This window comes from Odocoileus virginianus, chromosome 19 (genome assembly GCF_023699985.2).
Source record: "Odocoileus virginianus isolate 20LAN1187 ecotype Illinois chromosome 19, Ovbor_1.2, whole genome shotgun sequence".
Taxonomy (NCBI): domain Eukaryota; kingdom Metazoa; phylum Chordata; class Mammalia; order Artiodactyla; family Cervidae; genus Odocoileus; species Odocoileus virginianus.
This window is the reverse complement of record NC_069692.1, coordinates 10,285,017-10,312,400: the sequence shown is the minus strand read 5'-3', so window position 1 is coordinate 10,312,400 and position 27,384 is coordinate 10,285,017. Positions and strand designations below refer to the sequence as shown.

Genomic DNA, 27,384 nt, shown 5'->3' with positions numbered 1-27,384 from the left:
TAGTTCCCAGCCAGGGATTGAACCTAGGCCCTCAGGAGTGAAAGCACACAGCCTTGGCCACTGGACCACCAGGGAATTCCCTCTCAGAGAAACTCAACCAAGAGGGCTGATACTTGAAGGATACGTAACATTTCAACAGAAAAAAAAACAAGTGAACAGCAAGGGCAAAGACGTGGAGAAATAAATGTGCTTTATAGATTTGCTGACTTCGGAAAAGAAGTGATGGAGGTAGAATTTGAAGTATAATGCTTCAGGGATTGAGGTCAGCATGTGGAGGTAAGAAATTTACACTTTATCCTGTAGGCAATGTTAAAATGAGCCCTCTGAATTAATATAGGAGAAATGCTGAAACTAGGCCATCTTTTCCTAAGAGGCATTTTCTATTTTACTTTTATTTAAATATCACTCAAGTGGGATGTCAAACTCAAATAAAGTTCTGAGTAAAGGTTTCCCCCTGAATAAAAATATATTGCCTTTAAGGCACCTCTAGAGCCACACATATCTTTAAGTAGCACATTTAAATTTTCAATAAATATTTGACCATCTTTTCCTATTCCAGTATATTTTTATTAACTTTCTGACTCCAGTGAAACAAAGACAAGAGATTCACTTGGGTAGAGAAAGCTGGAGATATAAGTTAAGTCTAAATAGTCTCTTTCCCATGAGGATAACATTTTGTCACCTCCCTCCACCCCCCATCATCCTGTCCCATCTTCATGTACTAAATCTAGGAACCTCTATAAGGGGACCAGTTTGGGAAGCTAGAGCTAAATCTCATATTTGCTTCTTTGTTCTCAAAGTAGGCACTTCAGGTGACTCTCTAGAGAAATATACTGAAATCATGTCTTCTCCACATCATAATTCTTTGCATTCCCATCCTCAGCTATCCAAAAGAGACTGAAATTCTTTTTATCCACGTCAAGGCCAAGAATTAGAGAGTTTTACCAACAATTGTTTGCATAGCAATTATATAATTTGGACTTGTATTCTAAAATGTTTCAAGACTGACTCCCTCAGCGATTAAAATTTGGGTCATTTCTTAATATGTGGCATCTTTGTGTTTTTAGGATATTAAACAACAGAGAAGAACCTGTCTAAAATTCTATCTTTATACATGTTATATGTATAAAAGTCTCCTGTGTTTTTTAATAAAATTAAAGAGAGGTCCATTTGTATAGCAATTAAATTAAGAAGGAAACCATAAGTGTATTACTATAGGATCTGTGTGTGTGTTAGTTACTCAGTGGAGTCCTACACTTTGCGACCCCATGGACTGCCGCCCACCAGGCTCCTCTGTCCATGGAATTTTCCAGGCAGGAATACCAGAGTGGGTTGTCATTCCCTTCTCCAGGGGATCTTCCTGTCCCAGGGATTGAACCCAGGTCTTTTGCACTGCAGGCAGATTCTTTACCATCTGAGCCACAAGGGAAACCCAATATAGGATTTATGGAGCACTAAACGTATGCCACATACTTCTCCTAACACTTGATATGTTCCCACTCATTTAATCTTACCAATCTTAGGAATTTGCCACCATCATCTGAAGCAAATAAGAGATAAATCTCTCAGCTTATGTTAGAGCCAGGATGTACATTATCCAGCTCACAACTCTTGCTCTGAACAAATACATTACATCCCACTGCTACTCCAAAAGAATTAAAGTACCGAGTTATATTATTTCTGGGCATATCCTTCTGCATGCTATTACATCATGGCTGCAGCTGCATGGGTTTGGGGTCTACAGAGATCACACAGGAGCAATGCATTTTCCTATTTTCAACATAGGAGTGGGCAGAAGTGACATATACACCCATTGGTTCTCACAGTCATCCTGCAAATGCTTGTGACTTCAGAGCAACATTGGAAGTGAGGCACGAGGATTTCTGACTAAAATCTAGAGGAAAACAGAAAGCGGCAGGAAGTCTGGCTCTGTTGCAGTCTGAATGTTTGTGTCTCCTCAAAATTCCTATCTTGAAATCCTAAAGCCTAAGATAGTGGTGACAGGAGGTGGGACCTTTGGGAGGTGCCCAGATCATGAAGATGGAGCCTTCAAGGGTGGGATTAGTGCCCTTATTAAAGAGACTCCAGGCTTCCCAGGTAGCTCAGTGGTAAAGAATCCGCTTGCCAATGCAGGAGACACAAGAGACCTGGGTTTGATCCCTGGGTTGGGAAGATCCCCTCGCAGAGGAAATGGCAACCAACTCCAGTGATCTTGCCTGGAGAATTCCATGGACAGAGAAGCCTGGTGGGCTGCAGTCCATGGGCTTGCAAAAGGGTTGGACATGACTGAGCATGCACAAGGACAAATGCAGACCGAAAAGAGACCCTGCAGAGTTCTCGAGCCTCTTCAACCATGTGAGTGTTTGTTCCAGGTTTGTGACCTGGAAGAGGGCTCTCACCTGGTCATGCGGCCACCCTGATCTTGGACTTCCAGCATCCCAAACTCTGAGAAATAAATTTCTGCTTTTTATAAGCTAACCAAGCTAACCAGCCTGTGGTATTTTGTTACAGCGACCCATTTTGGAAGGAAACAGGTGTGGCTCTGGGCCCGAGAAGCCCTCCTCCCTCCCTTGTGCTGCATCCTTGACACCTGGCAGAGGAGAGGCAGGTGAGAGTACCCAGAGATCTTGCCCAGGACCACATCCTCCGCGCTCTCCCCTAAACAAATGAGGCAGGGTCCCAAGCTTTCTGGGGCTTCTCTGGTGGCTCAGCAGTAAAGAACCCACCTGTAACAGAGGAGACTCGGGTTCAATCCCTGGGTCGGGAAGATCCCCTGGAGAAGGGAATGGCTACCCACTCCAGTATTCTTGCCTGGGAAATCCCATGGACAGAGGAGCCTGGCGGGCTACAGTCCATGGGGTCGCAAAGAGTCAGATACAACTTAGCCACTGAGAACGCACACTATCAAGAAGTTCGCAGGTTAAAACAAAATAATAAAAGTTCACTTAAAAAACGCCGTTTAAAGCTTAGCAGGGCTTCCCTGGTTGATCAGTGATAAAGGAGCTATCAATCTAAGAGACATGGGCTTGATTCCTGGTCCAGGAAGATGCCGTATGTTCGGAGCACCTAAGCCCATGTGCTACAACTACTGAGCCTGTGCACTAGAGCCCAGGAATCTCAACTATTGCACCAACATGCCCCAAATACTGAAGCCCTAGAGACTGTGCTCCACAACAGGAGAAGCCGCCACAGTGAGAAGCCCACGCACTGCAACTAGAGAAAAGCCCAAGCAGAACAGAAGACCCAGCACAGCCAAAAAGTAAACAATAAATAATAAAAAAAGAAAAAGAACAAAGCTTAGAAAAGCAAAATGTCCCTACTTTTTCAAAAAGAGACTGAAGAGCAAAAATATCTATGAGCTGAAAAGTATTTAAAATGGGACATATGATACACCTTTGTTCTGTTCTAATACTTCTAAAAAATTTTTTTTACCAATTCATTTTTCCAGTGTGATAAACTAAGATTCTAGGTCTTGAAATTATTTTGTAAAGATTATTTGGTCCCAACACTTTAATGGCCTATCTGCCTTTATGGCTTCTACTTATCAGCACCTTTTCAACAATTTCTTTTCTATCCCTGGCCCTTAAGTCCCCAGAGGACTCTTGACACTCTTCTCCAAATTCCATTCTTTTTTTTTTTTTTGGCCATGTGGCATGCCCTGAAGGATCTTTGTTCCTGGTCATGGATCCAATCTGCATGTCCCTGCAGTGGAAGGATGGAATCTTAACCCCCGGACAGCCAGGGAAGTCCCCGAATTGTTTTTTTAAATGACCTTTGCCTTCAGTCATGCAAGGAACCAAGTTAATGATTCTCCAGACTCTTTCACTTGCCCTAGCCTTGGGTAAACAGCAATGTGGTAATCCTGATGTGAACTAAGTTGGTGCCCATGTAATATAATTCACCAGGGTTTTACAAACATAGCCTGGAAATGACAGGCATAAAGGAACCTACCTTTGGGCTCCAACCAGTGTCTCTTATACATCAGATCTAAGACTTTATTAGTGATGAAGGCTTTCCACAGTAAAAACGTTCGCAAAGCTGACTGTATTTTTCACCTCCCAGGAGACAGCCCATTTGCAATGTGTCCCCATTAAGAGGCAGAGTCTTTTTCTGTACCTCTTCAAACCAGGTTGGCCTTGTGACCTGCTTTGACCAATAAAGTATGGTAGGAGTAAAATGTGGTAGAAAAGATGACAAGCTAATTCTGACTCTGCCCTCAAGAGATCTTGCTCACTCCTGCTCTTTTTCTCTTGGGATCATGCTGTCCCACATGACAGTCTGGGATAATGTGGTAGATGGAAAGAGTCACGTGGCCCAGTTATTTTCCATGGTCCTAGTCAATATCCAGCCAACTCCCAGAAGCAGAACCTCCAATTGACTGGCAGCTGACCACAGATATGTTCAGAGACCCAACGGAGACCAGAATAATCTATACAGAGAGCAAAATAATTAGGCAAATAAATAAATGATGGTTGTTTAATGCCACTAAGTTTTGTGATAGTTTGTTGCATATAAAAAGCTATTTCATTTACCAAACGTTTTTCACCATTGAGACTGAAAAACAATTCAGTTACGTTTAAAGAAAAAAATCCTTTATTCAAACCCCAGAAAAGCAAAAGACATATAAAGTTGAAGGGAGGGTTGAAAAACATAGGAAAAAATAAAACTCAATATACTTCTTTTGTTCTTACCTTCCCCCTACTTGTGTCAGTATTTTGAGTCCATAACATATATTTTTTAATAAAACTGAGCTTTAAATAAGTTATCATAAAAGCTCACCTTCCAGTTTTAAAATGCAGATACGGGAGAAGGCGAGGGTGGGATGTTTCAAGAGAACAGCATTGAAACATGTATATTATCTAGGGTGAAACAGATCACCAGCCCAGGTTGGGTGCATGAGACAAGTGCTCGAGCCTGGTGGACTGGGAAGCCCCAGAGGGATCGGGTGGAGAGGGAGGTGGGAGGGGTGACTGGGATGGGGAATACATGTAAATCCATGGCTAATTCATTTCAATGTATGACAAAAACTACTGTAATGATGTAAAGTAATTAGCCTCCAACTAATAAAAATAAATGGAAAAAAAAATGCAGATACTTCTCTTAAGATGCTTCTTTTAATAAAAGAAGGTGTTTAATTAGCACCAAAGGTATGATACAAGTTAAATGCTAATAACGTTCATTCGAACAGTCAAGCTTAATACAGGGTCTGGCTCAGCATGTTTTTGAAACACTCCTTCTATTTGAACTTAGTTTTTATTCTTCTTTTTACAGAAATGATGTACATATCTTTGCAGTGCTTCCCTGGATCCAGGTTTCTAATTTATATCTGCCAATTTTATTTGTCCTTTTGTTTCTATAGTCTTCTTAGGCAAGGCAAGAAAGAAAATGTTGCAAGACATCCTAATTAAGTCAACATACAGAGTTGAAACATAAAAAAATTCAAGGAAAGTTGTACTGAGAAAATTCTCAATTGTATTTTAAGGACTAGATTTCCCAAACTTCTACTGCTTGCTATTTTCAAAGGCCAGAATTTAGGAAAGAATAGAATAGAGAAGAGAGAAAAAGAAATTAATAAATTCTGAGAAAAAACTTTGGAAGGTTTGGGAAACAAAGCTAATCAACAATTTAAATCTGAGATTTGTTCCCAGAAAAAAACAATAAATAAAAAATGGAATTTTTCATTCTTGGGGAACATGGTGATCTTCTGAATATTATCACAGAGGTACATGTCACAGCGGAGAGGTGTATCTGGCATACATAAGTGTATGTCATAGAGGCAGAGCCCCACATCTGCAAGAATGAATCTACCCTCTTCTGTCAGAAGGTTACTTATTTTCTTTTGTCCCATAAGCCCAGGCCCCATTCTTATCTTCTAAGTTATGAGGCTTCCAAACTTATTTTTTCCTTACCTCCAGTGAATGCCTAAATAAACACTTTTAAAAGCTGGAAATGTTAGCTTTCTGCTCTAACTACTTCAAACCAAAGCCAAATTGAAATAGCTAGGATCATGGGATCATGCACGTTCTTTGCTATTTTAAGCTTTTCTTTTAATTTTTAACATTTTTATTGGCGTATAGTTGCTTTACAATGTTGTGTTAGTTTTTGTTGTACAGAAAAGTAGATCAGTTGTGCATATATCCATACATGCACACATGTATCCCCTCTTTTTGAGATTTCCTTCCCATTGAGGTCACCACAGAGCGCTGAGCAGAGATCCCTGTGCTAGGCAGTAGGTTCTCAATAGCTATCTATTTAGTTATCTACTGTTTGTTTTTTTAAATAAAATAATCCAACGAATTTTCCTTTCCTTGGCTCCATCCTTCTCCCTTTGTGCTGCTGTAGATATCTACAGCAGAGGTCAGATTGGCTGTTGAGGAGTACAAATTCTTTATTGCCAAGGAACATCAATGCATGAGCTTTGCAGAACATGCTGTCAAACCGCACCACCAGTGAAAAGGAAAACATTTGAACCTTTGCCTATATGGGAATCGGGATTATCTCCTCAGGGCCACATGGCTTTGAATGGCTCTAGATTTGCATAGAGTCTTTCCTTTTATAAAAATCATTCTTTGTTGCCAATCATCATCACTTTAGATCTCTTCTGCTCCCTTCCTAGCATATTGCTTGTTATTAGTGCTTAAATGTTGTTAGATTGGAACCCACTTTCCATAATCAGCACAGTGAAATTTATGTAAACCAGAAACTTGAAAAGCAAAATACTGAACTCGATTCCAGAAAATTCAGAAGATCTGAAGGACCATGGGCTATCAGAAGGCAAAAAAAAGAAAAACAAATGTTTCTCTTATTAATGGGATGTGCTTACTACAGAATTAGACGAAACGAAAATGGGAGGAAACGAGATAATACTGTAATAGTGGGGGCTTATACAACCTCTGTGAAAAACATCCTTTTAAAAAGGTTAAGTTTGGAGTCAGTAATTGCCTGTCTTCTATTGTTCTGTCTATGATCATATGATCAAACTATCATATGATCAAAACTATCTCCCAGATCCTTAGGGAGAATTAGTGTCTATATTCTCTAAGCTACTTGAGGACATTCAAGGGGCTCAAGGCTACTGGTGAGAGATTTTCTGGTACTAAAATCTCATACATCATTGAAGAAATCCTCTTTAATGCAAGGTATAGGTTCTGAGAGGGTCTTCCAAGTTATCAATACAGCAATAAACTGATCTCAAAGCTAGATCACCTTGCATTAAAAAAGCAAGGTCAACATGATAATAGTATTGATTAGTATTCTCTGATACACATATCCCATATTATACTTGGACAGGTATACCTTAAAAAGGCCTAAGAAAGTCCCACACAATCAAACAGATACAGGACTGGAAGCTTTCTCATTTGAGACTTTTTCTCAAACCTGAGAGCCTGGTTAATGACTTTTGAAATAATAATCATTAAAAAATTATTTTATGTCTTAGATACTTGATCCACTGTAAATGTATGATAACTAAGCTCTGAAAGTCATCAGCAAATGCAGAGATTTATATTCCCTTCTAAATTGCTCTTGTTAATGAATTGAATTCTAAGCACCACTGCATTTAGCAATTAAAATTCATTTAGAAAATTATGGCTGGGCAGTGGAAGCAGTTTCTTACTGCTTTTCTCTCTAATAGGGCAAAGAAAAAAATTTCAGCCAGCATTTGCAAATTAAAATAATGATTTTTCCAGTTTTTATATTGTGTATCAACCAGCTTCTACTTAATGTAGTTTGATTTTAACATCATTTTGTATCAACTTTAGAGTCTTGTAAGAAACATGCTTGAAGTACCATTAAGATGACAGGATGCTAAGGGTGGTATTGCATAGGTGCTTTAAAATTGTTCTTTACACAATCACGCATTTAGATACTTTGTGATAAAATTTCAAAGGTCAGTGTGTGTTGTGTTTAGTCACTCAGTCATGTCCCACCTCTTTGCGACCCCATGGCCTATAGCCAGCCAGGCTCCTCTGTCCATTGGATTCTCCATGCAAGAATACTGGAATGGGTTGCCATTGCCTTCTTCAGGGGATATTACTGACCCAGGGATCGAACCCAGGTCTCCTGCATTGCAGGCAGATTCTTTACCATCTGAGCCACCAGGGAACCACTTCAAAGGTCAGAGTATTCAGCAATTCCTGAAATGCACTTCAGGGGAGTAGAAGCAAGGTTCTAGGGTAATTCCTGGAGGAGATTAAAAAAGTGATAGCCCACAATTGTGCTTTAAAAATTTTGGAGTTAGTTGCTAAAATTTTAAATGTGGACAGTTTCCATTTTAAAAATGAAGATTTCCAGTTTCAGTTGAAAAATTAGAAGACCTGGTAAAGTTGGGCCTTGATTATGGAGGGGGAAACATGGGCTGGGACCAAATATCGAGACATACAAACAATATCCAGTTAGTCCGATCACTCTTAACACAGATAACTTCACTCATTCATATAATCTGTTTGACCCTAGTAACAGAGAAAAGTTCAAAGTCTGCCCTGGAATGCTAAGGTCACATATGTGGAAGAAGCCCAAGAAACTCAACCTAGACCCTGCCTGTACTTTTCTAGTAGTTTGCTTCTATAGAAGGCAATACAATCCCTTCACAAATGACTCTAATGGATAAAATATCTTTATTTTTATCTCAAATCTAATTAAAGTAGAAATCACTTAAAGCAATTCAAAAAATAAATCCACTTTATCTTCTATACTATATCCTTTCACTTAGAAGAAAGTGATCATCTCTCAAGTATTTTCTTCTCCAGGTTGGATATACTGCTCAGGCATGCATGTTAAGTCACTTCAGTCATGTCTGACCCTTTCAGACCCTGTGGACTGTAGCCTGTCAGGCTCCTGTATCCATGGGATTCTCCAGGCAAGAATACTGGAGTGGGTTGCCTTGCCCTCCTTCAGGGAATTTTCCTGACCCAGGATCGAACCATGTCTCTTCTATCTCCTGCACTGGTAGGTGGATTCTCTACCACTAGCGCCACCTGGGAAGCCATATACTGCCCAAAGTGTGCTAGTTGCTCAGTCATGTCCGACTCTGCGACCCTATGGATTGCAGCCTGCCAGCCTCCTCTGTCCATGCGATTCTCCAGGCAAGAATATCAGAGTGGGTTGCCATTCGCTTCTCCAGGGGATCTTCCTGACCCAGGGATCCAACCTGGATCTCCTGCACTGCAGGCAGATTCTTTACGGCCTGAACCACCAGGGAAGCCCCATATACTGCCCAGTTCTTCATCATATGACATGATTTCATATCTAGTTTATGGTCAGCTTAACTCCCTAAACTTTTCTTTGTGTAAATAGCTATGAATATATTTCTCTTTTTTTGTATTTGTAGAAATTTTTAAAAATCAAATAGTAAGATCACATTTATTCATATTGTTTCATTATTAATTTGGGTTTATTACTCTAGGATATTAACAATTTTTTATTCTTTCCTTACCTGCATTTTTCTTGATAGCTACAAGAAGGTTCTGCCTACATATTCTTTTATTTGAGTATAATAGATATTTACTAAGAGATGCAGTTGAAATAATGTGAAAATATTTTTATTTCTTATATTCTTTTGGAATAGGCCAAAAAGATGAATGTCTACTGTGCATGCTAAGTCACTTCAGTTATGTCCAGCTCTTTGAGATCCTATAGACTGTAACCGACCAGGCTCCTCTGTCCATGGGATTCTCCAGGCAAGAATATTCGAGAGGGTTGCCATGCCCTCTTCCAGAGGATCTTTCCGAACCAAGGATCGAACCCACGTCTACTGCAGCTCCTGCACTGCAGGCAGATTCCTTACCACTGAGCCACAAGGGAAGATCTTCTCAAGAATGGGATGTCTACCCACCCACTCCAGTATTCTTTCCATTCCATGGACAGAGCAGAGTGGTGAACTGCAGTCCATGGGGTTGCAAAGTCAGACATGACCGAGCAACTGATACTTACACTTACTTACTTTACTCTCATACTGGTCACTCCTTGTAATAATGAAATGTCTACTGGCTGCCAGAAAGTGGGTTTGGAGTTGTGAAAATCAAGTTGCACCACCGCTTTGGATCTGAGTACTGGCAGTGAGAGGGACTCAGGGAAAGTTACACAGTGTCTTGAGCCATGATGGAATATAAAAAGAAAGTTTGCTATTCAGTGATAACAGTTTTTTCAAAAGAAATAAAAATTAGAAAAAGAGTTGAAAGTAAATGGGACGAAGACATTTCAACAGGTAGAGGATAGTTTTTCCCATGAACAGGTCTGGTGCAATTGGAACTCCACATGCAAAAAGATGAATTTAGACACCTAAATCTCATGTTCAATGTTCTTGTTTAATAAAATAGCTATAATAAAAAAGATAGAAAATAAATGTTGGTGAGGATGGTGTTAAATTGCAACCTTCCCCCACTGATGAGCCTATCTCTAGAGGTGTTGATGGTTTCCAAGAGTTGCTAGTCTTTTCTGAATGCCTCAGTTCAGTTCAGTTCAGTCGCTCAGTCATGTCCGACTCTTTGCGACCCCATGAATCGCAGCACGCCAGGCCTCCCTGTCCATCACCAACTCCCGGAGTTTACTCAAACTCATGCCCATCAAGTCGGTGATGCCATCCAGCCATCTCATCCTCTGTCTGAATGCCTAGCCAGCTTAAATTAAGAATGCGTGCATGCTCAGTCACTCAGCTGTGTTGGACTCTTTGCCACCCCAAGGACTGTAACCTGTCAGGCTCCTCTGTCCATTGGATTTTCCAGGTAAGAATACTGGACTGGGTTGCCATTTCCTCCTCCAGGGGATCTTCCCCACCCGTGTCTCTTATCTCCTACTCCCACCCACACCACTGTGAGTAATCCTATTCATTTGCGCCATCTAGGGCAAATTTTATTTCCTACTGAAGCACACTGATTGATACAAAGGGTAAAGAAAAAATACCCAGAAACAGACAAAGAGAAAGCAATTTGATACACAAAGGAATCAAAATCAAGATCAATCTCACACTTCTCCATTGCAAGACAAATGAAAGAAGCTAATGGAACAAAATATGTAATATGAATGTGAAAAAAATTCACACATAACGTGGAAAAAAATATCGACTTAAAAATTTAATTCTGCCATTCCTACGTGAAGTCGAGCAAATGCTATTTTCAGAAGTGCAAAGTCTCAGAAAAGAAAGCATCTACAAACTTTCCTTGAAAAAAAAAAGTCAAGAGCATTATCTAATCAACTTAAGATGATTTACAGTTGAGGTCTCAGAAACATAGTTGTGGTTTAAAATCATTGACAATAAGTACTGAAATTGAATATACAGAATTGTTTCTGTGACTATATAATTACACAGGAAGCAAAGATATGCTTTAAATTGAAACTTGATACTGCAACAATGAATACTTTAATAGTAACAATCTCATTCTATAATCCCATTTTAAATTAACAAATACGAGACAGTAGGTGGCTCAGCAGGTAAAGAATCCTCCTGCAAAGGGAGAGACCCTGGTTCGATTCCTAGGTTGGGAAGTTACCCTGGAGGAGGGCATGGCAACCCACTCCAGTATTCTTGCCTGGAGAATCCCCATGGAAAGAGGAGCCTGGCGGGCTATATAGTCCATGGGGTCACGAAGAGTTGGACATGACTGAGTGACTAAGCACAGCATAGAAAATAATCCAAGAGACTGTACTAAGTAAAAGAATTCTTAATTCTGTGTTCCATTCCTGATTTTGGTAATGGTGAAAACTGAAACTTGTACATGTATTAAAAAGAAAATGTATATTCAGATATAAAAGGAAAAATAAAAAACACTAGCAGAATTTAAAATGTCTTTAAAAATATCTTTAAAGCATGTTTTTTAAAAGTTATCTTCTGATTCATTATAGAACATAATTTTTCTAATTTAGCCATATCTCTAAGGAAATGAAATCAATCATTGCATTTTACCCTTGAAGGACAATACTTTTCATATAAAAGATTCTCTGAAATACAAGCAGACAGCTACCATTTCACGAAGTTCTATGAAAATGCTTTCTTCCATGTGTAAAGAGGCAGTGGATATAATCACATACCAACATATTAGACACTCATTATGCACTTGAATGCAATAATCAGTTGGGCTGTCTAATTATTTCTACTATTAGTCAAGGCTCTTGGCCAATTGAAGAATGCTTACTTTTTGAAGGAAAGAAAAAAATAATGTAGTTAATTTTATTTACCACTATGATTAACTGGCTAGACAAATTAGAAATAACTGAGCTAGCCAGACAACGAATATAGAACACTAGAATTTTTAATTTTAAGCACTTCTGAGTTGACTCATGCTGAATATAAATGGCCTTATTAAGTGAAATATTTAAGTATAAAATGGAAAATGTCAGGAGAGCAGCTAAATGACATGTTTAAATGTCATCTTCAAATGTCACTTACCATCTGGATAAAGATCAGTTTAACTGACCCTTAAGTGTAAAAATGGAATTAGAACAGACATCAAATAAGTGGCTGCATTTCCATTAAAATGCAATCAAGTATAAAATATTCAAGATATGACTGAATTTTCAATTTGGAAAACATTTTCTAATATACAGTAAAATTGCATGTTATATTTACTCAAATGTAACACAAGTACTGGAAAACAAAGGAACCGAGTAAATTCTAATTTTAGGAGCTAAAGCTGGGCTGCTCTGACAGCAGTCAATGTCTTAAACACGTCTTCCCTTGCCTGTGCATTTATTGATAGTTTTTGCATGTTTAACAGTCTGCATGTGTGAGTTAAATGAAATATGGTTCTCGAATTCAGAGAGCATAGAAGTTAGCTGTGGAGTCAATAAAAGCTACAAAATGATCAAAAGTATCTTGCGCTTGAATACAACAGCCCTCTTCTCTCTGCTAAGATGCTTCTCTTTAAGAATAATGTTCACTGGGCAGCAGAGGTAGGAGAGAAACATTTATCCAGACAGATGTTGATGGTTGCAGGGGCAGGCAGGGCAGCCTCATCGTAAGCAGGTCCCCCCTAAACCTTGGCAAATGTCAGCTAACGGATGGCAAAGCAGCAAGGACTAAGGACATACCTCCTGTTTCCTGCCTCGCACAGACAGAATGGTTTTATAGTGAAGTTAGATGTCATAGGGAGCTTCAGAAAGTAGCAGACATTCATGGGAAAAGAGAAAGCAAGAGTTTCAAAGGGCTACATAAAAGAACTGGAGTCCTAGAAAGACCTAAAATTTCAACTACATGGACTTAAAAATTCTTCCTAGGAGTTGTCTTAATCAGCTAATCTAGAGCTACGTGATATTATTATTATTATTATTATTATTATTATTATTATTATATTAACAATGAGAAAATCTGATGTTTACATCATACCCAACAGTTTTTCAAGCACTTTCACATGTTATCTCCTGTTATCCTTGTGAAAAGATTGGACAGGGAACATACTTCTTTTCCTTTAAAAGGATTAAATTGAGAGTTGGGCTTTCCTGGGAGCTCAGTGGTAAAGAATCTGCCTGCCAATTCAGGAGACGCAGGTTTGATACCTGGTTCAGAAGATCCCCTGGAGAAGGAAACGGCAACCCACTCCAGTTTTCTTGCCTGGGAAATCCCATGGACAGAAGAGCTTGGTGGGCTATAGACTATGGGGTCGCAAAACAGACATGACTTAGCAACTAAACAAGAGTCAGCCATTAACAAATCTATCTGAAAGAGCACAGGTATTAAGTCTGTAAAAAGAACAGGCCAGATCAACAGACCTGAAAACATTTTTCTAGCTTTATGTTCTTAGTTTTTTTTTCTCCAAAGATTCCCTTTTCTGTGAGATAAAAGAGATTTTTCTTATAGACATCTTGAAAGTATTCTCTCAATGCTTGCCCAGAGCATTCCCTAAATGTGTGCTGGAGATGCAGACCTTGAAGATTCCAGAAGTACTGAGGTCCCTATAGAGGATAGGTCATTTGTGGGGTCAGGAAAAAGATGGAAGGGTCAGCCTGAGACTCTGCAGTGAAGCCAAGCTGGCCAGTGGAGACATGGATTTGGAGGTAGATGGACTGATGCGGACCTGGCCTGTTTTCTGAGCATTAAGTGTTCATCTCTAAAATGAAACTATTAACACAATGACACATAAAGTGACTGGCTTATAATTAGCACTCAACACTGATGGCTATTGAAGAAGTACAGCCCTGGGGTGATTTTCCACATCTCCCAGCCCAAAATAACTGCTGAACTGACTGTCCCAAACATTGACCATTTAAAGTAAATTCAGATAGTCTTTGAGAGTGAAAGGATCTGCAATCTTCTTCCATTCTCTAAATCTGCAGTTCACGCTTTCTCACCAAAGAACACAGAAGTTCAACTGCAGATTCAATGCCCAGGATGTCAGTGTCGGACTCCTGTGTTTGAACGTCGCATCCTCATCTCCCCTTCCAAGAAGCCAATGAAATCTTGTTTCAGGGAAGACTTGCTAGGGGGAATAATTGCTTTTGGGGAATAATTGGGGTTTGCAGGAAGCAAGGTAGAGGCCTGGAAATTTCCAGGAGGCAGGAAAGTCTCAAGAGACCTCTAACACTGGAAGTGGGGTGGCGCTGGAGTTAGTCATCTACTTCCTTCTCATTTTGTTTGTATAATCTCAGCAACCATAGAAAGAGCCCTGATTGTGAGTCAGTTTCCTGTCCTCTCTGCTAAAGAGGGCCTGAAACACCTTTCCTAATTTCCATTCATCCTCTCATTAAAAATTATTTATTGCTTGTCAAATGTTGTCAACAACTTCCGGTTGTTGTGGATGCAATGGTGACTAAGACAGACTCAGTCCTTACCCTCAGGGAATTTACACTCTAGTGCAGGAAAAAGTTACAGACGAGTGAAATATGAAATATCAGTTGTTACAATATCACAGAAGCACAGAGTCTAGCTGACTACAAGCCAGGCATTGAGCTGGATGGAGTGTGACAGTGATCACAATAGGCGGGGCCCTGTCTTCACGGTGCTCACCACACTGAGACAATGGACACCAGTGTGCATGCTGAGTTGCTTTAGCCGAGTCCCACTCTTTGTGACCCTGTTGACTATAACCTGCCAGGCTCCTCTGTCCATGGGGATTCTCCAGGCAAGAACACTGGAGTGGGTTGCCATGCCCTCTTCCAGGGGATCTTCCCCACCCAGGGGTTAACCCACATCTCTTATGTCTCCTGCATAGGAAGGCAGGTTCTTTACCACTAGCATCACCTGGGAAGCCCAAAAGTACTCAATACAGGAATGGAAATACTTTGCTGTTAAATAAAACCTGTCAGAGACTGTCTTTTCCAACAGAAAGTAAATAACTTGAGTCCAGGGATTACGCTCGTGGTGACATTAACTGTTATTCCCTTATACATACTATATGTACACACTCAGTAAATATTTAAAACTACTCGCTAAATTAAAGTCAGATCAAAGTTTGGGGATTCTAGGCTCAAGGAAAAGGCTGAGACAGAGAACAGATGCATTTTATGCCACTGCTAGAGGCAGGGCCATTCTCAGGCAGCCAAGAGTGGCCATGGGGAGAGGGCATTGGTGGAGAACAGTGTTGGTAATTTAGATCTCAAAGCCTAATGCACCAGAGGAGAAGTCAGGTACAGCTACACCCCTGAGGAAGGAACGGACTAGATTGTTAAATGAGGGCTGGTTCTACATGAGATTTTTGTCACACACACACACACACACACACACACACACACACACACAAGCCATCTCAAAATAATTATTTCACACCTGGAAACATTGACTTTCACCTTTAAAAAGCATTAGAGAACACAGCAAAGGGAACTATAAGCAAGGTGAAAAGACAACCCTCAGAACAGGAAAAAATAATAGCAAATGAAACAACTGACAAAGGATTAATTTCCAAAATATACAAGCAGCTCATACAACTCAATGCCAGAAAAACAAACAACCCAATCAAAAAGTGGGAAAAAGACCTAAACAGACATTTCTCCAAAGAAGACACACAGATGGCTAACAAACACATGAAAAGATGCTCAACATCACTCATTATTAGAGAAATGTAAATCAAAACTACAGTGAGATATCATCTCACACCAGTCAGAATGGTCATCATCAAAAAGTCTACAAACAATAAATGCTGGAGAGGGTATGGAGAAAAGGGAACACTCTTGCATTGTTGGTGGGAATGTAAATGGATACAGCCACTATGGAAGACGGTATGGAGATTCCTTAAAAACTAAGAATAAAACCACCATATGACCCAACAATCCCACTCCTAGGCATATACTCTGAGAAAACCAAAATTGATAGAGACACATGTGTCCCATTAACAGCTAGAACACAGAAGCAACCTAGATGTCCATCAACAGATGAGTGGATAAAGAAGTCGTTGTACATATGCACAATGGAATATTACTCAGCCATTAAAAGGAACACATTTGAGTCAGTCCTGACAAGGTGGATGAACCTAGAACCTATTATACAGAGTGAAGTGAGTCAGAAAGAGAGAGATAAATATCATATTCTAATACACATACTTGGAATCTAGAAAAATGGTCCTGAAGAATTTATTTACAGGGCAGCAATGGAGAAAAAGACATAGAGAATAGACTTATGGACATGGGGAGAGGGGAGGAGAGGATGAGATGTATGTAAAGAGTAACATGGAAACTTACATCACCACATGTAAAATAGATAGCCAACGGGAATTTGCTGTGTGGCTCCGGAAACTCAAACAGGGCTTTGTATCAACCTAGAGGGGTGGGGTGGGGAGGGAGATGGGAGGGAGGTTCAAAAGGGAGGGGGTATATGTATACCTATGGCTGATTCATGTTGAGGTTCGACAGAAAACAACAAAATTCTGTAAAGCAATTATCTTTCAATAAAAAAATAAATAGAAAAAAAAGCATCAGAGAAGTCTCATATTATTTCAATAGTAGCATAAAACAAACATTTGGATGTTTAACTAATGACCAGCACTCATTAGCTCATGCCACACAACTTAGGGTGAGAACCGGGCAGGCTTCCAGGGCAGATTTCACTGCAGAGAATTACAGTTAAAAACTATCCAGGTGCTATCATTCAATACTGTGGTTTATTACTAATTGGAAAAGATGGTGAATTCTTTAGTTACCATGGCATCTTAGTGGCCTCCTGAGGCCACTGGTGCACTAAAACTATTGAATACTCTGAGCGGGGCTCAGCAAGGAGATCAAACTAGTCCGTCCTAAAGGAAATCACCCCTGAATATTCACTGGAAGGACTGATGCTGAAGCTGAAGCTGAAGCTCCAATACTTTGGCCACCTGATGCGAAGGGTTGACTCACTGGAAAAGACCCTGGTGCTGGGAAAGACTGAGGGCCCTCCTGAGAAGAAAGGGGTGACAGAGGATGAGAGCATCATTGACTCACTGGACATGAGTGTGAGCCAACGCTGGGAGATGGCGAAGGACAGGAAAGCCTGGTGTGCTGCATTTCATGGGATCGCAAAGAGTTGGACACGACTGAGCGACTGAACAACAAGAGATTATTCAGAAAACTTCACTTGTTCTTAGCCCCTCACATCGCGTCTTCAGTTCTGATTTCCACAGCAAACCAGCTCCTTAGATGCTGAACGGTAGCAACAACCAGAGAGAGCACTGTAGGTCTCTGTGGTTAAACACCCTTCAGCAGAGACCTCAGGGAGTGCACACTCTCAGTTTAACGCCACATTCTGATATCTGCATCTCTGTAGCCTCTGTGGCATCCAAAGAGTGTAGTGTGAACACATCGCTTAGTCGTGTCCAACTCTTTGCAACCCCGTGGGCTGTGGCCTGTAGACAGGGGAGTCTCTGTCCATGGAATTCTCCAGGCAAGAACACTGGAGTGGGTTGCCATTTCCTTCTCCAGGGGCATCTATATGGCTACATTATGTGTTGCCCTGTGCTTAATTGCTCAATCGTGTCTGACTCTTTACGACCCCATGGACTGTAGCCTGTCAGGCTCCTCTGTCCATGGGGATTCTCCAGGCAAGAATACCGGAGTGGGTTGCCATGCCCTCCTCCAGGGGATCTTCCCAACCCAGGGATGGAACCCAGGGCCACATTATAGCAGGTGCTAGATTACTATTCAGTAAATATTGTTGATTGTATAAATGAAAAAATAATTACTGTAATAAAATAACAGTAGTGAAATGAAATGGCATCCTGACCACAAATAGAACTTTCAGGGAACACAGAGACAGATAACTTTGTCAAGGAAAAAATAACACTTTTCTTGAGAGTATTCAGTTTAATTTCTACATTTATGAGTAAAGAAACTAAGGCCTACACCTTTCAAATTATTGTTCAACATTATAGGGAATGAGTTGGAATAGGAAACGGCAACCCACTCCAGTGTTCTTGCCTGGAGAATCCCAGGAACGGGGGAGCCTGGTGGGCTGCCATCTATGAGGTCGCACAGAGTCGGACGCGACTGAAGCGACTTAGAAGCATCATAGGAAATGAGAGATGAGGCAAAGCCAGGTTCTAGACTCCATGACATATGAGGTTTTCTTTAATAAATCACCCTAAAATTCACAGCTAATGACAAAATGTCTTAACTTTATTTTCAGCAAAATTTAAATTCCTAATTTATTGATTGTATAGATGAGAACTAACAATTGTAACAAAGGCTCATCCATCCACTGGCTGCCATCCATCAACATATAAAGTCTGTTTATAAGTGATTTTCTTCATGGCTGCTCTAGAGATCTCACATGAGGCCTGGGGTTGCCTTTACATCTGATCACAGCTAGGTGAGAATTTCTTCCAATATTTCTCTCCCTGCCTTGATTGCTAGTGAACTTAGATTAATAGTGTACATCCATGGATTAAGTTTTCCTTCACGGTCCCAGAATTCTTCTGTGGCCAAATTTTTAAACTCTTTTATTTCAATGAGCAGCCCTGAGCTTTAGCAACAATAGTGTCACTCAACTGACTGAGAACCACTCAAATCCCTTTTTAAGGTAGGTTAGATACAGAAGTCAGGCAAGCAAGCTACTCTTCACTAACTGTGTAGGTAACATGAATCCATGAATGCACTGAAACACAGGTTAGCTGCTCAGGCCACTCTAAGTTCAGTCTAGAGCCCCAGTGAAAGTGAAAGTCACTCAGTTGTGTCTGACTCTTTGCGACCCCATGGACTTTACAGTCCATGGAATTCTCCAGGCCAGAATACTGGAGTGCGTAGCCTTTTCCTTCTCCAGGGGATCTTCCCAACCCAGGGACTGAACACAGGTCTCCCACATTGCAGGCGGATTCTTTACCAGCTGAGCCACAAGGGAAGCCCAAGAATACTGGAGTGGCTAGCCTGTCCCTTCTCCAGTGGATCTTCCCCACCCAGGAATCGAACCAGGGTCTCCTGCACTGCAGGTGGATTCCTTCCCAACTGAGCTATGAGGGAAGCCCCTACAGCCTCTGTTAAACTGGCAGAGTCCAGAGTAGAGACTTAGTTCCCTCGGATATGGTTCATCAGCAAACAGAACATACATTTATTGAACATTTCAATAAATGTTTCAACATACATTTATTGAAAAATTCCTATGAAGCCTTGGGAACTGCATGTGTACTCAAGGGGCAGAGGCTTAGTCCATTATTGTAAGAATTCATCATCTGTTCAGTGCCTTACTGTTTCAAGAATATAAAGTTCGAAACTCCAGCCAAGAAAGGAACTGTAATTTGATCCATTATACAGGGTGTGTACCGCTGATGTGGAGAAAAACATAAATTTGAAACATATAATAAAAAATTAGTATGTCTCACCAATAGGCATGTTCTGATCTGTTTGAACCACTTTGCTTTTACTGAGAGCTTGGCATGTGGGTAAAAGAAAAGGGCCATTTACCAAATGAGCCTTGGGAGTCACTTCAAAGTGCATACAACTGCAAATGTGACTTCATTTTTTAAAAATCCAACAAAGCTTACAATTCGTAAATTAATACATCTTTACAAACCTAACGATTGGTAACCCTGAAGACAAGCTTTCCTATGCTTAGATGCCACATTAGGCTTTGCTTTCACTTTAGTTTCTTTTATTCCTGCCTATGTTACTCAACAAACTAAGGCCTCTGAGAAGATGTGACTACAGTCATAGTATTTAATTGATGCATTTCAAAATATTTATGGTAATTTCACCATAAAGATCAATGACTACTATTCCATTTTTCAGACCATAAGTTAACTACCAGGACCAGGGGTAAGTAACTTGGATGCCAAAGAAATTCCCCACTTAAACGTCTTTAGGGCTGTTTCTTTGCTGATTTATCACTCAGAATTTCTTTTTGCACCTTATAACTTAAACATGCCAAATCAAAACTAAGCATGGTTACCATCAGTTCTTTATCTTATATAAGAAAATAAGTAGGTAACTATAAACATGCAGGAAAAGCATTTGTTTATCTAAGTGTTCTATCTGTACAGAGAGTCTGAGTAAACAGCTATAATCTCTATGTACCCTATAAAAATTTTTAAAGAGTCTACTGTTGAAATTTATAGGACTAATTACTGCTGTATTCTAGAATGAAAGTTCACAGCAATAGATAGGATATATTAACCAAGTGGATAGAAAATAAAAGTCCTAAGACAGATTGTGCTATTGCAATAGGCCAGTTAAGAGCTCCCTAGAGCAATAGCCAGAAAAAATTAAGAAAATTAATTTATTTTAAGATTTTTGGGTTGGGATTGGGGATGAGACAATACAAAGAGTACAGACTCTGAAATTAAAAAGATCTAATAAACAGTTCTCATCATCATCATCTCATTTACTCTTTTTCTCCTTTTTTATCTTTAAAGATAAAAGGTCTCTAAAGAACTTCTATTGGTTCATTCATTTCTCAAATATCTGTCACCAATGCTTCTCCAAATTCCAGACTTTAGGGGTGACACAAGAAGACCCCTTCATTCTCAAGAGCACAGGGCTTTCAAAGCTTTGAAAATAAAGGTGGTTTCTACGGAAGTAAGACTTCATGAAGGGCAGTAACCTTCACTTAACTGTAGCAGAGACTCACCCCTCACAGAGTTTTCTCCATACTGTACATAGCCTCCTCTATATTCTTTTTTTTTTTTTCTTTTCCTGCCACAGTGCCTGGCATGTGGGATCTTACTTCCCTAACCAGGGATGGAACCAGCACCCTCTGCATCAGAAACAGAGTCTCAACCACTAGACCACCAGGGAAGTCCCTGACCCCTCTATATTCTCCCTTCGTGCTATAGGCGCAGTAACCCAACCTGGAATTCCAAAGGTTGATTGTTGGTTCCATAAAATAACTTTTACAAAAACCTCTTATCTCACTGTTTGTGATGCTGAAAGACAGAAAAGCATTTTTACTAAGTTACATAAAGGTAAAGGCATTTTTCTGCTGCAAGAAAGCATATTGCCAGTTGCTATCAATGTTTTATAGTTGCGATGAGAATGCAATTAGGACTTCAAGCCAGCATCCTGAGAGGTCCCTCTTGTTTGCAGTTGGCAGAACATCAGCTGTTTTAATACAGGCAACGAGTAACAGTAGAATCAGCTAATTATCTCCATCCTGCCTCTACTCAGCTCTTCTTAACCCCTGGCGCCTACTCTGTGTTCTCAGGGGGAGAAGATAAGCAGATGGATGTGAGCAGGTGCATGGGACCTTGTACAGCCACCAACCCCGAGAGGAACTGGTCAACACCCTCGAAGCCAGTTAAACTCTCAGTAAATGGTTTCCAAACTCTGGCAGATGGCCTATTGATCCCAGCTGTGCTGTTCAGCATCTATATGACTCCAAACAAGAAACCAGACTCTGTGAGTTGGAAGACTGCTTTCTCTCTAGTATATTCTGTTTGACATTTTATGATTTTACTCCATAACTAGTACATTTTCTTCATAATGGAGAGCTTAGCCTGGTTCTATTTACTCCACTGGTAGGACACCACAAAGGGATAACAATTGTGTGATTAACACTCACTAAGGACTTGAAAAATGTTTCTGTTTTACACCCAAAAAAGCAGATAATTAACTGAAGTTGTTGCAATCAGATGGGGGACAAGTCAGCTCCAAGCTCATGACCTCTACCACACAAAGTAAGCCAGTTAAGACTGCACCTCAGTTTTTATATTTATCTTTTTAGAAGCTAACAAAGTCACCATTACAAAAATCTTATTTTAATGAAACATTTCTGATTTCTAAACATATTTTAAAACTACTTTTTCTATTTTTGATACTTTTGAACACTATAAAGGTCAACCTCAACTGACCTTCATATGACTAGAAAATTTTCCTGCCAGAATATTTTTCATTTTCTCTTTACAACAATATTTAGAATCCTTCAGATATTTTTCTGCTTTCTCTCCCTTCCTCTATATTTCCATTTCTTTTCCCTACCACCACTCAAATTCCCAAACTGAATGCTATTTTAGAGCCTATTTTAAAAATAAAAGGTTACTTTAAAAGCTGATGTCCTGATGAAAGTGAAAGTGTTACTTGCTAGGTTGTGCCTAACTTTTTGCGACCTCATTCATGGACTGTAGCCCTCCAGGCTCCTCTGTCCATGGGATTCTCCAGGCAAGAACACTGGTGTGGGTTGCCATTCTCTTCTCCAGGGGATCTTCCCAACCTAGGGATCGAACCCAGGTTGGGTTTGGCTTTTATTCCTCCCAGGTGCATGAGAATTTCCTTTTTGGCATGAACATAGACCCACACTGCCTAATGCAGCAAGAGTATTTTCCCAACTCAGAGTTAGAGCTCTGAAGAAGGAAATGGTTATAAGAAAAAAGTATGGGAAACAGAATCAATGAAATGTATTTTTACAATGAGGATATCCCCAGGTTTCTGTCTTTTTTTTTTTTTTTTTTTTTTTTGGCAGTAGGATTATTTTGATTTTTAAGACAGGAGAGGTCCCATCTCTCTGGCTAATGGCCAGTCAGTTTACAGGAATATTTCCCTTTCCCAGACACAGGATGAAAATCAGAAAGCTCTTATGCCATTCTTAAACCCAACTTTTCAGATATTCACTTGAAAAACATTCATTTAATACCAAATCACAAGGCATTTCTTTTTCATCCCTTGTAATTAGTGAAGTTTGTTTTGACTTGGATATTTTTAATTGCCTAGACAAGGAAAATGGAAGGATGCAAGTGAGGTCAGAATAAGGAATGGAGCCTAATGTATGTGACAACAGGCTTTCTTTTTGCTTGTCCCTAAGAAGATATTTCGGAGAAGGTGATGGCACCCCACACCAGTACTCTTGGCTGAAAAATCCCATGGACGGAGGAGCCTGGTAGGCTGCAGTCCACGGGGTCGCTAAGAGTCGGACATGACTGAGCGACTTCACTTTCACTTTCCACTTTCATGCATTGGAGAAGGAAATGGCACCCACTCCAGTGTTCTTGCCTGGAGAATCCCAGGGACGGGGGAGCCTGGTGGGCTGCCATCTATGGGGTCACACAGAGTCGGACATGACTGAGGCGACGCAGCAGCAGCAGCAGCAGCAAGAAGATATTTAATAGCTACTCTTATGGGCTGGATTGTACCCCTTGCCCCAATTCACATGTTGAAATCTTACCCCAAGCAAGTATCTCAGAATGTGACCTTATTTGGAGAGGGTCTTTACTGAGACAATCAAGCCTCAATAAAGTCATTGCAGTGGATCCTAATCTATTTTGACCAGTGTCTTATAAGAAGGGGAAATTTGATCACAGACAAAGTAAATGCCATGTCTACATGAAGATTCAATTTATGAGCCAAGGAGAGAGGTCTGGAATAGATCCTTCCTTCACAGCCCTCAGAAGAAACCAGCCCTGCCAACACCTTAATTTTTGGACCTATTTATTTAGAAAATAAATGTCTATATTTAAGCCACTCTGTAGTATTCTGTTATGACAGTCCCAGCTACTTCCTTAATTAAAAAAGGAAATCAAACTTTCCATTTTTCTGGAAATCAAACTGTCCATTTTTCACAAACTTCAACTGTATATTATTATCAAAGAAACAGCTTTATACCTATATTAATATTTGCTCTCTCAAATTCAGAAAAGAAGTCTTAAATGGCAATGTCCTGGATTTCACAATAAAAGGCATGATAGCTGCCTAGTCACTGAAATCACTGAAAGTAACATTTTACAACTGAATACACTGAGGCAAGTAGAAGTTGGAGAGCTTTTAAGTCACCCGATTAGTTATTGGTGAAGACAGCCCTGTGGCTCCCAGTTTCTCTACTGTAGCACACAGCCATCCTCAGGTATTAGCTAAAAATCACATATCAGTACAATGATTTTGCTCTAATTTGTCATGTTAAAAGTGTTTACCCGATAATGTAAAACAAATAGAAACTTTGACCATAAAATAGTTTATCCCACCGATACAGTTTTCTACAAATTCCTGCCACATATTCTTGACTACTGATATTTTCATTGTTATGTTGTAGTTACATTTACTTCCCCCAGGGAGCAATAGCTTTATTAATATAATAATCACCATCATCATGAACCATTTTCAATATACACATTACTTTAGAAAGCAAAATAAGGGCAACCTTGGTTTTGCTGGAGAAGCTGCCCTGGCGGTTAGACATGTACAGTTAAATTTGGAGTCAAGTTGAGGTCACTGCTAACTAGATTTGGAGTTGGAGATCTGTATGGAAAATGGTTGCCTCATGGAAGCTATTCACTCACCAATAAAACTCACTTTGAATGATATCAGAGCAGGAAAAATTAAAGGGTTTTAATCCCGAAACAGACTCGGGCTTTTCTTAAAGTCTTGGTTTTATTTGGAAAGGAGGTTCTATGTTATTTAATCTTTGCCATCCATCCTCTGTTTCTAAAAGAAATCCTAGTAAAAGCTGAATGAGAAGTTTTATTGGGAAGATACTACACACCATGTACATTCCAAAGGAATTTCACTGTAAACATCTAGGGAATGAGATGTACATTTGTTAAAAGAATGTCAGTTTTTCCTTCACTCTGGGTCCCTCGGGGCTTTCCCTGGTGGCTCAGATGGTTAAGAATCTGCCTGCAATGAGGGAGACCCAGGTTCGATCCCTCAGTCAGGAAGATCGCCTGGAGAAGGGAATGACCACTCACTTTAGCATTTCCACCCAGAGAATTCCACAGACAGAGGAGCCCGAAAGGCCACAGTCCACGGGGTCGCAAAGAGCCAGACACAATCGAGCGAACGCACTTACCTGGGTGTAGTTACATTTTTATACCACTTCGAGATAAGCAAAGCAATGGCGAGTGCAATATCTCAATTAGTCTATGAAAAGATCAGGATTTTCATTTACATGTTCAGAGAACCACATGTGAATTTGCTAATTTTCAACAATGCTTTTCACAAGTTGCACCGTACATTTTCAGGCAGTTTTCAAGGAAAAATACTATTTTATTTCAAATTGTTACTTATCACAAAGCTAATTATTTCTTGATACATCTTTTCTGTTTCTTTTACTCTCTAGTTATTTTCTTATTACTGATTTTGTTCTTTGAGAAGATTCAGGGGAAACTTGCTAGGAATCTTCTAGTAGCGAATGTGGAAGAGAACTCTGACTCTCCTACTTGAACGAGTAGGACTAAGATGAATGTATTAAACTTACTAGTAAATAAATTTCAACCCGAAAGAAAATCTTAAACAGAGTTATGCTGTGATAAAATTATGAAATGGCAAGCCACTCCAGTATTCCTGCCTGGAGAAACCCTTGGACAGAGTTGCCTAGCAGGCTACAGTCCATGGGCTTGCAAGAGTCGGACATGACTTAGCACCTAAACCACCAGAGAAGAACTTAAGGGCTAGGTGCTGGTGATCCTCTAAGCATTAGACTATTTGGGGGTTATGTTATAAGGGGGAGTCAAGCAACAGTTAGATCAGAATGAATGGCCTTGATGGTCTTTTTCATCCTAAAAGTCTGTGGTTCTATGAACTCTGTAGAAATCTCACAGGATTAGCACTTCCCCTCAACTAACTGAAGGCTTAATCCTTCATACTTGTGATACCCTTTGTGTTTGGCATAGCTGTGTTAATTTATTCCACTAACATCCATTTAGATGACACACACAAAGCATCAGTCACAGTTCACCTATGTCAAGTCAAAAGCTGGGCAGAGATCAGAATTATTTCTTGGCTACTTATTTATTAGTATGAAAGCTTGTATCTGTTACTATATTGGGTGAGAGAACAACAAACTGTCCTACAATCATAAAAATGGAATTACTTTAACAGTCATATTGGTCTTTGGCACTCTCTATGAAGAGCTAAATATACACAACATGCCATGAGATGATCAATTACTAACCTCCTTCATTTTTTCCAGTTCATTCTGTAATGCTTGCTTTGCTATCTCAACTTCTATAAGCTGTTGCCTCAGTTTCTCATTTTCATCTTCCGTTGTTGTTCGCTTTTCTTCCACATTTTCCAATTCATGATGAAGTCTCACAGATACATCCTTTGCAACCTAAATTAAAGTGTTTTTACCAGTAAAATATAATTAAAGACAATACAATAAATGGGCTAGTTACATTAAAAGTATTAGAGCCAATATGTATATAGTCTTTACCATATGCCAGACATCCTTCCAGATGCTTTACATATAAGCCATTCACACACATAAACCATTTAACCACCACCACAATCCCACAAAATAGGCTTGAGTATTATTCCTATTTTATAGATGAGGAAAACAGGCTCATCAAGGTAAAGTAATATGCTCAAGGTGACAGAACTAACAAGCAGCCAGGTAGTCTGGTTCTACACTCTGTTCCCTTAACGTCTACAAGATATCATGGTTATAAATGTTCAATCGTGTTTTATCATGTGTAGAGAAATTTCACAAATCTCTTCTAATTCTGGATGCCCCCATCATCACTTATTTTAAATCACCTGAAAATAAAATTTTCCCAAGTAGAGTCTGGGTCTTGAATTTTGACCCTATCATTCTAGGTGCTTAGTTTTATGAAACATTTTAACCTTTGAGATTAAGCTAAAAAAATTAGTGTGTGCATTTTTGCCTCCTGTTTTAAGATTACCTCAGAAATTTTAGGGTTTGGAACAAAAGTGAAGTAGTTTGGTTCAGTGGCTTAGGACACAGACAGTGAATCTGGACTAGGTAGGGAGCCAGGCTGACCACTTACTAGCCAAGTTCCAGGGCTAGGGACTGGGTGCTTAAATTCTGTAAAAGGGTCATCTTGTCACCTGTGAAACGATGCTATTAATAATCTCTACCTTACAGTTTGTTTGGTTTTTTTTCCCTTGAGAATTAAGTTAAATAATATAGGTAACAAGGCTTGCCACAGTGCCTGGTGCATGACGGGCATTCCACAAATATCAGAAAAAGGAAAAAGAAATGATACAACTTGCATAAAATGTTTTCCCATAGCTTTAAGAAAAAAAAAGATAATTACACTCAGTTTTGATATCTTGATGAAATTAATACAACTGATATTGCATTTCATTTGTTGTCCAAGACAGTCAGGATAACATCTG

General features: G+C 39.8%; 1 protein-coding gene across 3 annotated transcripts in view; it reads right to left on the bottom strand.

The window, feature by feature from the left end:
* MTCL3 (MTCL family member 3) overlaps positions 1 to 27,384 on the bottom strand; it is a 64,045-nt gene that overhangs the window by 31,009 nt on the left and 5,652 nt on the right. For all 3 annotated transcript variants that reach the window (XM_070449845.1, XM_020878876.2, XM_070449844.1), the window contains exon 5: positions 26,198 to 26,356. In XM_070449845.1, the coding sequence (XP_070305946.1) occupies positions 26,198 to 26,356 (159 nt within the window). The remainder of the gene's footprint in view (positions 1 to 26,197; positions 26,357 to 27,384) is intronic.